This window comes from Megascapheus bottae, chromosome 3, assembly GCF_031878675.1.
Source record: "Megascapheus bottae isolate mThoBot1 chromosome 3, mThoBot2.hap1, whole genome shotgun sequence".
Taxonomy (NCBI): Eukaryota; Metazoa; Chordata; class Mammalia; order Rodentia; family Geomyidae; genus Megascapheus; species Megascapheus bottae.
In genome coordinates, this window is record NC_143511.1 from 71,481,627 (window position 1) to 71,497,935 (window position 16,309).

Sequence of the window (16,309 nt, forward strand, 5' to 3'; positions counted from 1 at the left end):
TATTTTGACCTTGATCCTTCCAACTTTTCCCCAACATCTTTCATCCTACTATCCACTGCCAATCGTAATTTATGATAGTAATCTTACTTTAATATCACTTTGTATTTTGCTATGGTGACAGACTGTGAAGTGCCAAAAAATAGTTAAGTTGTGTTGGGTTTTTGAAAGGAGGAGACTGTCTCAATGGATAGAGTGCTTCTTTACTTTTACCCTTTCCTCTTTATCTTAAGAAACAGACTTGAAGGATAGTATCTAAGTTTGTTAGGTATCCAAGCTATACTGTTATATAGTATTTATATAATGCTATGGAAAATATATTATGTGCTAAGATGATAGACTTTTTTTTTTAAAAAAAGAAGTCTTGGTCTTTGATGATAATGAAAATTTTATGCCGGTTTTTACATTGTCCTTTTTTATCATCTTTTTTTTTATTGTTGGGATAATGTATAGAGGAGTTACAGTTACATTTGTCAGGTAGTAGGTACATTACTTCTCACACATTGATCCCCCTCTCGTGTTTTTGTCCCCATTTCCCCTCCCCATCCCCTCCAAATCATCATGTTTTCCCCCTTTTCTTTCAGAGGAGGAGAAAATCTTTAGGTAGCTCAAGACATTGTGATTTGGGTCTTTGATATAAGACAATCATAAATTCTAATTATTTCCACCAGCATTGATTCATTTTTCCTCTGTTGAGTTTCTAATGAAAGATCTTTCTTCTCTTTCATCTCACAGAATTTGTATGTTTCAACTCTGGTCAAGAGCAGAACATCTGACCCTGGATCACATCCTCCGTGGTCTGAGAAGCAAGTAGATAAACTGGTGATCCATTTCCTTATTTGACCTTCTTTGAATCTACCAGGAGAAAGTGGTCAGAAGGATCTTCACGAATGCCCCCATTCCCCAGCCAATCTCAGTGCTACAAACTGGAGCAGTTCCACATGGTGTCTAGATACAAGAATTTTCCCAGTTTCACTAACTCAGATCCTTTATCCTCAACACTACTACATCAGAGAGGCCACCAGAGGCTAAGAGAAACTACATCTCCTTCCCGTACATGCTTACAAATGGTATATGGGGGGGGGGAGGGAGTTTGGCCTAGTGGTAGAGTGCTTGCCTAGCATGCATGAAGACCCGGGTTTGATTCCTTGGCACCACATACATAGACAAAAAGCCAGAAGTGGTGCTGAAGCTCAAGTGGTAGAGCTCTAGCCTTGAGAAAGTCCAAGGACAGTGCTCAGGCCCTGAGCTCAAGCCCAGGACTGGCAAAAAAAAAAAAGAAAAAGAAAAAAGCCAGAAGTGGAGCTGAAGAGCTCAGGGACAGCACCCAGGCCCAGAGTTCAAGTTCCATGACCAACAACAACAACAACAACAAAAACCAAATGGTATATGGGCTCTGAATTCTCCTATCAAGATTCCCTCACTATGGGCTCACCAAAGCCCACACCATGTTTTCAAGGTCATTTTAATGAACCCTATCATGTCCTATCATATTTGTTGATGAAAATCTTGTTGGAAGACCCAAACCTCAAGGATCACTCCTTTCCTACTGGAGTTAGTCCACACATTTGGGACCCGAATCTAAACCTACTGTCGCTTATATTTGCTCCTGAAAAATGGATCAATGTTCCAAAATACTATTTTGAAATTCTTCTTTTTACCCTAATCTCCTACAGACCATAAAGGCCACAGAAGTGAGGGAAGCATCTTAACTGCTCCTTATTGCATTCTAAGATCATTCTCTCTTCTTTTCTGCCTCTTGAAAACCTCCAGCTTCTTTATGGTATCATGCTATGTAAAATACCACATAACCAAACATATTTTAAGGAACAAAATAGATTCCTCCAACAGACCATTTTTTTTCTCCTGGAAACAGGAAATTCTATTCAAGTTTGATCATTAAGAAATTCACTCCTGTCTCAACCCTAACCAGAAAAATAAAAACTAGCCTGAAATAAATGGATGTCAATCAATCAGGTGTTTTCTCCCTCCTGTTCTGTTTTCCTTATCCTCAGTAAAATAGAATTTATACAGTGAGCTCACTCTATAGAATGGAGGCTTCCTTGAAAAATGAATTACAAATCTTGTATGATTGTTGTTCTTAATAACATAGTAATGTTATTTCTCTTTTTTTGCCCTTATTGTTAATTTCATATTGTTACTGTATCTGACTTTTTTACCTGATATATATATATATATATATATATAATGTTTGTTTATTTGAAAGAGGAATGGGAAAGGGGAGGTGAACAAGATGTTTGGGAAGGGGTGGGGAAGGGAAAGGGAGACAAAACCAGGAGAGGGGGTTCCAATGTATGAGAAGTAATGTACCTACTACCTGACAAATGTAACTGTAATCCCTCTATACATTTATCCCAACAATAAAAAAAGAAAAAGAAAAATGAATGGCAAATAAAAGTCAATTGAATATCTAATTAAATTTGTGGTAATTTTGTCTTTTGACAGGAAGAAGGGGCAAGTAAAAATAAAAAAGAGGGGGGCCTGGAGTGTGGCCTAGTGGTAGAGTGCTTGATGCATGAAGCCCTGGGATCAATTCCTTGGTATTGAATACATAGAAAAAGCTGAAAGTGAAGCTGTGGCTCAAATAGAGTAGCCCTGAGCAAAAGAAGCTTAGAGAGAGTGCTAAGGCCCTGTCCTCAAGCCCTAGGACTGGCAAAAAAAAAAAAAAAGTAAAAAAAAAAGAGGAAGGGAGGAACAAAGAGAAGGAGATGCTGTTTAGACTGGCAAAAAAAGTGATAAAAGTTAAAAAAAATAAGAAGAGGGAGGAATAAAGAGAATGAGATGCTATTTAGACCATAGAAAATGTATCTTTTCTATCAGATAGGCATGTACATTGCTATCAGGAACATATGCTAACAGGTGGGCAGAGATATTAATTTGAGGTGTGATTATTTTGAGACAAGGTCCTGCTATGTAGTCTAGTCCAGAATTCCGTATTAGCCTCCTGTGTATTGGGATCCTGGGTGTGTGCCAGATTTTGGTAGCTGGCACTGCACAAGTGTCAAATACTGTATAAACAATAACAAAAATCCCTACAAAAGAGAAAAATCCAGTTTACTCTCAACACTCTACCAAGTTATATAATTTGAATAGATCCTTATAGAATAAATTCTATCAGTAATTTAAGTTTACTATGACTCTATCTATCTATCTATCTATCTAATCCTCCTATAAAAATTTGTAAATACATAAAAGAGGAGTTGTATTTCTCACTCCAAATCCCAAACATGTTCTTGAGTTCTAAACATCTTGTTCATAAACGTTTACCGATTGCTGACTGTTATACACACACACACACACACACACACACACACACACAGTGAAGTTCATAGTCAACTGAAGTTACTGATAGATTTTTTTCTATAGGTATTCATTCAAATTATGTAGCTTGGTACAGCATAAACATTGAGTAAATTAAAAATAAGCTTAGTGTTAATTACACTGAGAAAATTGATTTCTCAAGAAAATTAAAGAATCATATCAGAAAGAACATGATAAAAATGATAAACCTTAGCCTATGCTATTCCTGGGATGAAGTAAAAAATAAGTCAGACTCCTTTGCCTTTTAAATCTTGACTTTTATTGAAGGTGTGCATCCTCTGTAGGGCAATGTAATGAGCTAGGTTAGCTTAAGAAGGGAATCAGATGAGAGTTTTATTATCCACATGTATAAACTTGGGAAACAATTGTTTTTAGCTTCAGCAAAAATTTAAAAAGTCACTGTGCTTGCCAAACCCAAGGCAAATTGTATTTGCAATTTGCATTTGCATCTCCCAGGAGTACTGATAATAAATTAGGACTGGCACCTCTGACAGATGCAAATTATATTGCTTCCCAAATGCTGGTTTTAATAAACTTTTAAATTGCTCTTTGGGGAAAACAAAGCAAATGTGTAATCACTCCTATTTATTTAAGAAGTTTAACATCATACAGTATTTTTATTTTATTAAAAAAATTTTTTTTTGCATGTGATACCGAGGAATAGAACCCTGGTCTTCATGCATGCTAAGCAAGCACTCTACCACTAGGCCAAACTCCCGGCCCCAATATACTTTTTTAAATTCACGAACAATCATTTATTATTTTTCAATAGGAACCCACTTATTTCTTATATTCAACTTAATCAGTTTTTTTTCTAGATACACTTCCTATTAATCTCCAAATTGTGATAGCCTCCAATGCAGAAAATAAATGCAAACTGTCTTTTGTTGAGCTTTTTTTTTGGAAAGAATATAATATCACAAAATTTAATTTACTATGATCTTGCTGTGTTATATAATTATCATTCAGAAACCATGAAAGAATCCTTATGGGCTTAGAAAAATGCATAATTTAAATAAAATTGAAAATGATTCAAGTGCTTTGTGGAGCATACCTAGGGAAATCTAGTCTAACAATTGCTACTCAACGTGACAAAAACATTAACTAAGTAACAGAGTTTTTTAAATGCTTTGCATTTCTGTTGATCTTCCCTTCCTAATTCAATCTTACAAATATTTTTGCCAAATATAATGTGATTAAAGTTATTCTGATCTTATAATGAAATAAGACCTTTAAAATGCAATGTTCTCCCAACTACTCTCTCAGAAAGAGAAATGAATCCCACCCAATTATTATACTTTTTTCCAATTATTATATTTTATGGAACCCCAGATGCCCCAGTTTAAGACATACCAATTTTATGGGTCACCATTAAAACAATGATAATACTTACAAAACGATTTATTGCCCATGGGTTTTTTTTAATGTGTTAAAAGTTTTATTAGGTTTCAATACAAAAACATTCCAAAAAGAGTAGTTCTATGTTTAACTACTAAACAAGGGAAACATTTATCATTCCTTTACAACCAGCAAAAAGTCAGAAGAATAAAGATCCAATAAGGAATTCCAGTTTTTGAGATGTTAATATATGAAGAAAAGTGTTTTACATTTGGTGAAAATGGATTATACTTCATAGAACAATATCTCAAGGTATTAAATCCATAGCCACTAAAGATATAGCAAGAGAAGCCCCTGAATATCTGCATTTAGGACAGACAACGCTACTGATGCCGTAGGTCCACTTAACATCTTTCCTACTATGATTAAAATGTTAGAATAGCAAGTCAAATTACACAAAAGAGAATAAGCATGCTTTTTTTTTTGCCAGTCCTGGCCCTTGAATTCAGGGTCTGAGCACTGTCCTTGGGCTTTCTTAAGGCTAGGGTGCTACCCTTTGAGCCACAGCACCACTTTTGAGTTTTTTCTATGTATATGGTACTGAGGAATCAAATTGGGGTCTTTGTGCATGTTAGGCAAGCACTCGACCACTAGGCTAAACTCCAGCCCTAAGCATACTTTTTAATGAGATGACACAAGAGCAGGACATCATGCACATATTTATTATGTCTTCATTATATTAATTCCATATTTCCTTCATTCGCCAGTCTTAAAGGATTGAGAAGAAAACATACATTGTTGGGCTACCCTACATTCATAATCTAGCTGAAGTGACAAGTTCATGAACAATAGAAGTGAGTTTTTTCCCTCTGGTTTTTTAAGACATGGTCTCACTATGTAACCCAGACTAACCTTGAACTTACTATGTAGCCAAGGCTGGCCTGTAACTCCCTGTGTTAAGCCAGGTAATCACAAACTCATGATCCTCTTTCCTGTGCCTTCTGAATGCTACAATTACAGGCATGCACTGCCATGGCTGGCCAGGTGTAATGATTTGTGACAAGTTGGTTAAGATGAGAAATTTGTTTGCCAGAATCCCTTCCTGTGGTCCCAAGTTAGGGCTGGTCAAAAGAGGGACTTGCACTTGATTTGAGAAGACAGAAACAAAGCCAGTGGTTTTTGTAGATCAGTGCCTTCTACTTTGCCCTTGCGTGCTTTTATTTCATGTTTCTACTGGTGATGGATCCCACTGACAACTGTGGCCATGTTTATTCAGGCTGCAGTGTCACTGTGATATGTGGGGCTACACAGATCACTTAAGTCATCCAAGTCTCTCCTTTAAGATTCTACAGTTGGACAAGTGTAGGATCTGAGATTGAGTTGTCAGCAATGCCTTGGTCCCTCCATCATCTCCTTTGTTTCAAGCTCCTTCCAAAATGATGTGAGGTCAGATTCCCCAAACAAATCACTTATCCTACAACACACCTGGCAACTACACTTCCTGTCTGAGCCTGGTTTACACAGCGTGGCAGCTGGCACAAGAGAGGACGAGCCTATGATGCACACACAGAGGCCTGGCCCTCAGGCTGAGGTTGGCAACAGTGGAGGTTTTATGAGATCCAAGATCAAAGGCAGGGCAATGGGAGCGAAGCTGGCAAGTGGCTGGCTTCCTGAGGGGCACATGCATTTTGGTGGCTTTAGTGTAAAGCCAAGGTCTTACATTTTTATGGCTTTATGATACAAGCTTTGGTGTTGAACTGTGGGGGTCGTAGAGGGAGGGGCTGGTCATCACCCAAGGGGAGGGTCAGTCGATCCTGCTTGCCATTCTTAATTAGTGGGCTCTTAAATGTTATGCTCTCCCCCTGCCTCCCCTGAGGTATCTGAAAGAAAATGTAGAAGTTTTACATGAACTCGTAGGGCCTGGGTGCTGGCTCTGAGCAATTTGTTCAAGGCTTGTGCTATATCACTTGGAGCCACAGTGCCACTTCCAATTTCCCAGAAGGTTAATTGGAGGTAGAAGTCTGATGGACTTTCTGTCAGGGCTGGCTTCGGACTGCAATCCTCAAATCTCAGCCTTCTGAGTAGTTAGGATTACCGGTGTAAGCTGGTGCCTGGCTAGAAATATATTTTAGAGGCTTTAATTTTCTCTGACATGCAATGTAGTTTTTCCCCACTTGATATTTTTGTCTCCGGGTTGGGAATGGGACAAGGGATTCTGCATGCTAGGTGAGCATATACCACTGAGCTTTACGCCGGCCCAGGGACCAGCATGGAGACTGAACACAGCTTTGTTTGTGAATATAAATAGTAGTTTACCCAACACTGGAAATCTAGGATCTAATTACCTCCCCTCAGAATCCTAGAAATATACTCTTATCTTCCAACATGGAAAATGTTTAATTCATGCCCTAAAGGTTAGTCAGATTTTCTTCCCTTTGTAGGTAATGTTATTTCTAACAATGAGACAGATATCATTTTCTATTTTTCCAGGGCATTCCAAAATTTCACTAAGATTATTTCCAGACAGGGATCTGTTTTTAATAATTTTTTGGCACTCACTTAAGTGACTTTAAATGGAACATGGAAGATTTCAGTTGCACATATTTCTTTTCCAGATTTCAGCTTGGGATGTACTCTGATCTTACTGCTTCCTCAGTATTCCATTCTCTCTCTGAATCCATAATATAAGAAGTATTTTCTGTGATTATTCTTTAAAAAAATTTTTTTTTGCCAGTCCTGGGCCTTGAACTCAGGGTCTGGACACTGTCCTTGGGCTTTCTCAAGGCTAGAGCTCTACCACTTGAGCCACAGCACCATTTCTGGCTTTTTTTTTTTTTCTATGTATGTGGTACTGAGGAATCAAACCCAGGTCCTCGTGCATGCTAGGCAAACACTCTACCACTAGGCTAAACTCCCGACTCATCTGTGATTATTCTTATGTTACTTTATTCTTTGGGAATTCTGTGTTACCTCTGATTTTTTTTTGCTTTATTTTCGGATGATTTTCTAGAGGTGTTTGTTTAAATGTTATTATTTTTTTTCATTTATTGTCCATGGTCCTCATCTCTCATCTCTAAGAAACTGGCTTGTTCCCTTAGCCCCCAAATTGTCCTTGCATCATTGTGATTTCATTTTCTACCCTTGTCTTGTCCAATCTTCTTTGTTCAGTGGGTTAATTCTCTAGTTTCTTCTTGGTTTCTTTATTTTATAAGCATAGATGAAAGTTTAGATTGGGATCTGACTTAGACAATTGACTATTTCTTGGTGGGTTTTGTACTGACAGCTGATAAACATTTAATTGGAGTGGTTAGTAGCTGAGTTTCCTTGTAGGTATGAAGCCAAGAAAAGACCAGAAGATAGAATTCTTTTATCCAGTGAGCTGAATGACTTGTGGCATCTTAGAGGAACCAATGTTGTAGCCGAAAAGTATCGCTCACAGTTTGTGGTGAGAGTTTAACAAGAAACAAAGCAAACAAGATACCCAGCTAAATTCGAACTTAAAAAAAAAAAAAGAAACCATTTTCCCATATACTCAGGTCTCACACCTTTCTGAGAAGCTAGCTTCACACGCAGGGATCCTTGGCTGGTTCCCTTCTGACCTTTTCTTAGGAAGCCTTTCCTTTCTATCCCAGGTAAAGCTAGAGAGGTTGGAGCTGCATGATGGCTGTGATACACCTTTCCCACTGGGCTGGCTGGGTGTCTTGAGATCTCATTCCAGCAGATGAAAAGCTTTCTGTAGCATATGGTCCACCCCAGGAGACAGCCAAACAAATGCAGCGTGATTAGGGGCCCGGAGTTTGGCCTAGTGGTAGAGTGCTTGCCTAACATGCACGAAGACCTGGGTTCGATTCATCAGTACCATATACATAGAAAAAAAGCCAGAAATGGTGCTGTGGCTCAACTAGTAGAGTTCTAACCTTGAGAAAGCCCAAGGACAGTGCTCAGGTCCTGAGTTAAAGGCCCAGGACTGGCAAAAATGCTTCTGTTGAGCAGGGCCCTGCTGTGGGTTCTCCAAGCCCTGTGGGTCACAGTTGGCATAGAGTGCCCCCCTCCAAGTTAATTGTTCCAAAATTGGCCCCTTAGCTTAGTGTCCTTGGAAGTCTGAGATTTTCAGAACCTCTCTATTTATTCTGTAGGGAGGCCTTTTCTTCACTTGCTCATCAAAGAAATATGAAAGGCATAGGTTATGATGATGTAGCCATTGGATTTAGCAGTTTTAAATTCAAACTTGTGATTTTTTTCCTTTGTGTGGTCCATGCTATATGAAATAAAAGAAACAAAGAACTGACTGGGCCCATTACACTTTAAATCAAGAAAGTTAAGCAAGGCAGTCTATACACAACGGAACTGGCAGCTGGCATACCTCTGCAGGAGCTCTCTGACCCAGACCACAGACCATTGGGTAGACACAAAAGGATGCTGCTTCCCACGAGGTCAAATCCAGGGCGACACCGGACCCCACAGGCTGCATTGAAGTGGTTCTTGCAAGTGTTTTGGATAAAGTAGCCATTTTCAGGAGGCTTTAGCACAGGACAGTAGACAGCTAACATAAAATACAGAAGGAAAATCAGCCTTTGTCTGTGAGTCAGCATCCTTTTCCATTTGTTTATGAGAACAGGCAATACATACATCTCCATTCCCCACTGCTTTCCCAGTGACAATATTTGAATTCTTCTTTTTTTTTTTGCCAGTCCTGGGATGTGAACCCAGGGCCTGAGCACTTGGTCTTTCTCAAGGCTAGCACTCTACCACTTGAGCCACAGCACCTCTTGAGTCTTTTTACTATGTATGTGGTACCATGGAATCAAACCCAGGTCTTTGAGCATGCTAGGCAAGCACTTTATCACTAGGACAAACTTAGGGCTTTATATATGAAAACAAGTGCAGAGCCAATTACATTTTGTTCTGTAGAAATTACAAGCATTCTACACATATATATACATACATATATATATATGTATATATATGTATGATGCACCTACTACCTGGCAAGTATAACTATAACCCCTCTATACATTACCCACCAATAAAAAAAATTAGGATTAAAAAAAGATTATGTTAGGACTCACAGGTAGACTCTAAAAAAAAATCGCCTAGAAAAATGTGTATCAATTAAGCCCTTGTCTTTAATGTTTCCAGACAAAAATGTTTTATATTTAGATGTTTTCATTTTGAAGTGCCAGTCAGCAGTTTATTAAAGGTTTTTATCTAGTAAAACAAAGCCTTTCCCTTGTGTGGTACATGTCAAATATTTTCTTTAATAATATTTTTGCCAGTCCTGGGGTTGACCTCAGGTCCTGAGCACTGTCCTTGGATTTTCTCAAGGTGAGAGCTCTACCACTTGAGCCTCAGTACCACCTCTGGCTTTTTCTATGTCTGTGATACTGTGAAATCAAACCCAGGTCTTTGCGCATGCTAAGAAAGCACTCTACCACTAGGCCACACTCCTGGCTCCTCATTTAATACTTTTTATAGGCAGAGATACATCTTTTTTTCATATATTTTTATTGTAATTAATAGAAGGGTTACATGATATTTGCCAGACAGAAGTACATTAATTCACATACACTTATAACCTTCAACCTGTCTTGGTCCCCATTTCCCTCATCCCTCATCTTGTTTTCCCCCCTTCCCTATCCAATTTCAAGTAACCAGATACAAATATATCTGATATATCAGGTAACAAAGTGAGATACTGTAACAATATGAGATAACCAAGGGACAGCAAAAGAGATCAGAGATAACATAGTACCTTAAGGACAACAATCATTCATTATATGGCTTATGTTTCTATATCCTAGAGATCCTTTCATTTAGCGTCATACTATATGGCCTTTTGTATCAAGGTTTTGCTCTATTGCAAATCTCTGCTAGGAGAGCCCAAGGTTTCTACTGATTATGACAAATGAGGGAAACCATTGAGCCTGTGTTCCTTTGAGTCTGGCTTACTCACTTAATATGATTTTTTCTACGTCTTTCCATTTCCTAACAAATTGGGCAATGTTGTTCTTTCTGACAGCAGCATAGAATTCCCTGTGTACAAATACCACATCTTGTTGATCCACTCATCAACTGAGGGACATCTAGGTTGGTTCCATATCTTTGCTATGGTAAATAGTGCTGCAATGAACATTGTTGTGCTGGTGGATTTAGTATGTCCTTCTTTCTGGATGATTGGGTAAATGCCAAGTAGTGGAACTGCTGGGTCATAGGGGAGCTCTATGTTTAGTCTTTTGAGGAACAGGCAGAGATACATCTTAAAAAATATGGAACGCTTCACGAATTTGCGTATCATCCTTGTGCAGGGGCCATGCTAATCTTCTCTGTATCTTTCCAATTTTAGTATATGTGCTGCCGAAGGGAGCACTTGAGTTTTTTTTTTAAAGTACTAATTCTTTATATTTTCATGGTATGTTATTCAGTGTTTTGGAGCAAGATATGTGTTTAGTGGGAAAAAAGAGTTAGGACATTATAAAAGCAACCTATACTTAATGACTGGAGAAAGGGATAATAAAAAGCATTCCAAATGAATTGGATGGAAACACATTTTTTTCTATCTTAGAAATCAGTGCTTCTAAAAAAAAAAAGAAAGAAATCAGTGCTTCTATTTCCAGTCTGCCAATGGCAGGAGACTTACCTTGGCACATCCCCTCGGATGCCCGGTACCCCTCCTTGCACACACAGTCTTCAAGGGCTGTGCTTCCAGGTGGAGAGGTGTGATTTTCATCAGGACATGAAATACACGTGCTGATTCCTCCTGGCAAAGGTTCAGGCTTGTAGGTCCCTGACGGGCAAGCTGTGGGCAGACAAACAGTCACATCAAGCAAGTTGCCAAAATGTTTGAAACTAAGTAGGGGGGGAAAGAGCCAAACAATAGCTTCTGTGTAGAAATAACAATATAATTTGAGCAAGGAGAGCAACATTTTTTTTAAGAGTGACATTGTTATAGGCAAGTTATAAATGCTCACAGTTTCTGTTACACAGTACAGCAGGACTGATTAGTAAAAAAAAAAATCAAAATAGCAATAGACATTGAGACTGGAGAAATCACTGATTCTCAGCAGATACTATTATGCTTTCCATATTTAATCTCTTCCATCCCTGTCCCGTGTGGACAGGGCCCTGAGACCCCAGTACTTCCAGTACAGACTCATGTCAGATATGCAAAAGGCTCTTAGCCATTGTTTTCATTCAAAGCCCTTCAGAAAGAATGAGAAGAAATTGAAGGGCTTGAGGGAAATAATCCAACTCTTGGAAAATAGACCCTTTGAAGAAAAAAAATTAAGACTTTTGCTTTTCCCAGGCTCACAGAAGAAGAAAAAGACTAAAAGCAGAATTTAATTGACATTGCTTCAAATCGTCCCTCTGTACTGACAATGTGGCTTTGAATTTGTAACTTCATCCTTTGGGAGTAACATATCTGTAAAACAACTCAAAATTAAGAGATTTAATCACTAATAAAGGAGCTGAAGGGACTTGCTTGCTCAATAAAGCCAATTAAATGCAGTGGCGTACTAAGATGCATTAGATTATTAAAAAAGAGTAGCAACCGAGGCATGGGAAGATATGTTTGATGTTTTATATAACCTTTGTCATTCTTTCCTCGTATGTTAATGAATAACATTCAATGTTATTAATATCTATATACAAATGAATGTTATTAGTATCATTATATCTGTTGTAATGAGGAGAAGATGAAGCTTAGACTTGCTGACTAAAGTAAGTTCACCCTGCACCACCCCTGCGGCTGCCTGGGCAGGGGGGAAGGGGGGCACAGTGCCTGTAATTATTAAACATGAATTCAATTAAAAAATAAAGTAAGTTCAGTGGATGACAAAATATTTATAAATTATCTTTAAGTAGTTGTACAAAGGGGATTTCAACTCAACATATGAGTACAGGAGTACAAGGCAGCTCAATTAATGTCACCTCTGTCATAGCTCCCCCTTCCTCCCCCAGGTCTCTCCATCTTACTCATCCCCTTAATTTTTACTAGTTCCAGTTTTACATATGTACTTTGAATATGATGACTGCATTTGACAGAATTCTTTTTTAAATATATTTTTATTGTAATTAATAAAAGGGTTACATGATATTTGCCAGATAGAAGGTGCATTAATTCACATACATTGACAGAATTCTTAAACCGAGCTATAGGTTTAAATGGCATTTACTATGTTGCAGGGATTATGATTATGATTTTTTTTGCCAGTCCTGGGCTTGGGTTCAGGGCCTGAGCACTGTCCTTGGGTTTTCTCAAGGTTGGAGCACTATCACTTGAGCCACAGCACCCTTCTGGCTTTTTTTTTTCTTTGTATGTGGTACCAAGGAATCGAACCTGGGTCTTCGTGCATACTAGGCAAGCACTCTACCACTAGGCCAAACTCCCACCTCTCCAGGCATTATTTTAGATACTTTATAAATATCATCTTTTCAATCTCCTTCATAATCTATGAAGTAGCTATTATAATAATGCCACTTCAAGCTGAAAAGTCTTTAAGAGGCTGAAAAGCCTTGTCAACACTGCAGGATCAAAAAAGCACCAGGGTGGGGATTTGAACCCAGGTGGCTGGGATTCAGAAACTTGTTCTTTACTACTACTGTATATGCTGCATACAAAATCCAGGTCTTGAATGTTAAAGCTAAAATTAAGCAGTATACTAAAACTAAGCTATATACTAAAACTACAGAAGGAAACAAAAGCCATATAATGAGTGATTGTTGTCCTTAATGTACTATGTTATCTCTCATCTCTTTTGCTATTCCTTGGTTATCTCATATTGTTACAATATTTCACCTTATTATCTGATATATTTTATATGTGCTTAACTGGTTATTTGAAATTGGATAGGGAAGGGGGGAAATCAAGATGAGTCGGGGGAGGGAAATGGGGACCATGTCATGAGAAAGGGTATCAATGTTTGTGAAGTAATGCACCTTCTATCTGGTGAACATAATGTAACCCTTCTATTAATTACAATAAAAATCTAAAAAAAAGAAATAATATTTATGGGGCTAGAAGTCTGGCCTAGTGGTAGAGTGCTTGCCTAGCATGCACAAAGACCTGGGTTTGATTCCTCAGTACCACATACATTGAAAAAAAAAGCTGAAGTGGTGCTGTGGCTCAAGCGGTAGAATGCTAGCCTTGAGAAAGCCCAAGGCCAGTGCTTAGACTCTGAGTTTAAGGCCCAGGACTGGCAAAAATAAAGAAAGAAATAAGATTCATAACATGATACATTAATTTGGACAATAACCACACTTCTACAATTCTTGGTTCTATTTAGAAAGATGCAATATTTATAGGATTATATCTATCTATCTATCTATAATGATTTTCTAAATGAGAAACAAAATATGTCAAGGACTTTTTGGAAGACATGAGAAAGATATCAGTATTCCAATAGAAAAGTTGACAGAGAACAAGTTAGAAATTTCCCAAAGAAGATATTTAGAAAATCAATAATCAATAAGCTTGTTACATTTATTCAAGACATAAAAAAGATAATGGCTTTTAAAAAATTACATTAAAAATGTTAATATGCAGTACTAGCAAGGACATGGGAAAACAGACTGTTTCCTGCTCTGTGGAAGGTTGTGAAGCTTCTTTCTGTAGGTTAACCAAAGGGAAGGAACTAAAGACATCTCAGAGCTTTCTCCTTCAGAATTATTATTTTTCATTGTTCAACACTGAAGACAACAGAAAATGTTAGGGGCCGGGAGTTTGGCCTGGTTGTATAGTGCTTGCCTAGCAAGCACAAAGACCGGCGTTCGATTTCTTCATACCACATATATAGAAAAAAACAAAACAAAACAAGTGGTGTTGTGGCTCAAGTGGTAGAGCTCTAGCCTTGAGAAAGCCTAAGGACAGTGCTCAAAGTCTAGGACAGGCAAAAAAAATGTTCACAAAGAGAAGATTTGCTAAATTCCTGTTACATATCTATCCCATGGAATACTAGCCAGAAACAATGTAATTCTTGACATGGAAAATCATTTTGTAATTCATCTTAAAAAAAAAGCACATTTTCAGCAGGGCACTGTAATCCTAACTTCTTGGGAAGGAGGGATTGAAAGAATCACAGTTCAAGACCAGCTTTTGTGGGGGGGAGGCGGAGGAGAGCTTCATGAGATACTCTCTCAACCAATAGCTGCATGCAGTAGTATGTGCCTATCACCCAAGCTATATGAGAAACTGAGTTTGGGAGGAATAGGATTCTAAGATAGCCCACATGAAAAGTCTTCCAGATTCCCTATCAACAAAAACAGCAAGAAGTGGTGGCTCATATTTGCCATGTTAGATACAGTGGAAATCATAAATAGAAAGATCAATATTCAGGCCAGCCCTGGGCAAAATATAAGACCCAATTTCAAAAATAATCAGAACAGAAATGCTACGAGAATGGTTCAAGAGTTAGAGGACCAGCCTAGAAGGCCCCAAACCCTGAGTTTAGTGATTCGATTTGGCTTACAATCATACCTGAGAATGATCTCTAAGGTTTTGCATAGATATCATACATATTCATGGTTCAATGCTGATGATTTGGGGGTTATTTTTATTGGGTAAAAGCAAACCTAATCTGATTGTGCAGCCTCTTTTGGAAAACAGACATGTTTTCTCAAATCCTCTGTTTCATTTCATAGCATTAGTTCTCCTTTCTCCTGTATTTCCTTCAGCAATCAAATGCAACCCATGTTCTCTGATTTGAACTGCCCAGGGTCCTGTAATTCCCTCTTCCCTGCTCCTTGGGCATGACTCTTGTCTCAGCTGAGACCATCTCACCTTTTTCCTCCTTACTAGCCCTTTTGTCTTTCTACCCTTCAATCAAATCCATTTCCACCCACACTCTATTTCAATGTGATTGTCCAGAGAAGAGTACATCTGTTTGTAACCTTCCTTCCTCTGTCACCTACAATCAGCCAGTGAATTGTACAGTCTACTGAGAGTTGCTTTATAGTCAGCCAGTACCTAATGCACCACCCCTGTCCCCTGCAATGTCACATTTCATTAAACTTGGGAGTTTGAGCAATTCTGAAAGATTCACTTCATTTCTGGGTAGCACAGTTGTAACAACAGCCATGTGCATTCCCCACACCCCCCCCCTCTCTTTTGGTGAACAGTCATTGAAATAATATGGATTAAAGCAACAATACCTAGCAGGCAGTTTGATATTCAAGAGAATGTTAGAATAATGTCCCAACTTTTCATTTTCTCAACCATAAAGGAAACAATTACATTTCCCCAAGCTAGCTGTGCCAAATAGATGCTTTCAAATTTGGTAAATACTGCCTTTTCCCTTTTCATTTCCTTTCTTGTCCTCCATTTCATGTTTTAGTTTGCATGAGTTTCCCTGTCTCTGAGTGTATCCACTGTTCTTCCAGACTCTTGCTGCTCACAGCTTCCCCAGATTCTTGGAAAAGGTGGGGCTGTCTTCTCTTCTGGGCACCCAAAGCAAGCAAATCACTGTTGTCTCCTGTCTGGGGCCTATGGTACTGGATGTAAGGGGAACTTGTCTCATTCTCTGGGTGTGCTACTTGCTCCTGTAAGTTCTAAGTGTCAATTATTTGATCCTGCCACTGTTAATCCCATTGCCTGGGCTGTAGGTAGACCATAAAATAAAGGCAACTCCCCACCCCC

The 16,309-nt window shown here is 38.5% G+C and overlaps 1 protein-coding gene and 1 non-coding gene across 2 annotated transcripts in view; both read right to left on the bottom strand.

The window, feature by feature from the left end:
• Positions 1-16,309, bottom strand: part of Svep1 (sushi, von Willebrand factor type A, EGF and pentraxin domain containing 1) — a 152,536-nt gene that overhangs the window by 95,337 nt on the left and 40,890 nt on the right. Inside the window, exons 4-5 of the mRNA XM_090330416.1 lie at positions 11,315-11,473; positions 9,041-9,220 (exon numbers count right to left, since the gene is read on the bottom strand). Coding sequence (XP_090186542.1) covers positions 9,041-9,220; positions 11,315-11,473 — 339 coding nt within the window. The remainder of the gene's footprint in view (positions 1-9,040; positions 9,221-11,314; positions 11,474-16,309) is intronic.
• Positions 10,938-11,044, bottom strand: LOC150065768 (U6 spliceosomal RNA). The gene has a single exon (XR_016535038.1). It is a non-coding gene; the product is annotated as a U6 spliceosomal RNA (small nuclear RNA).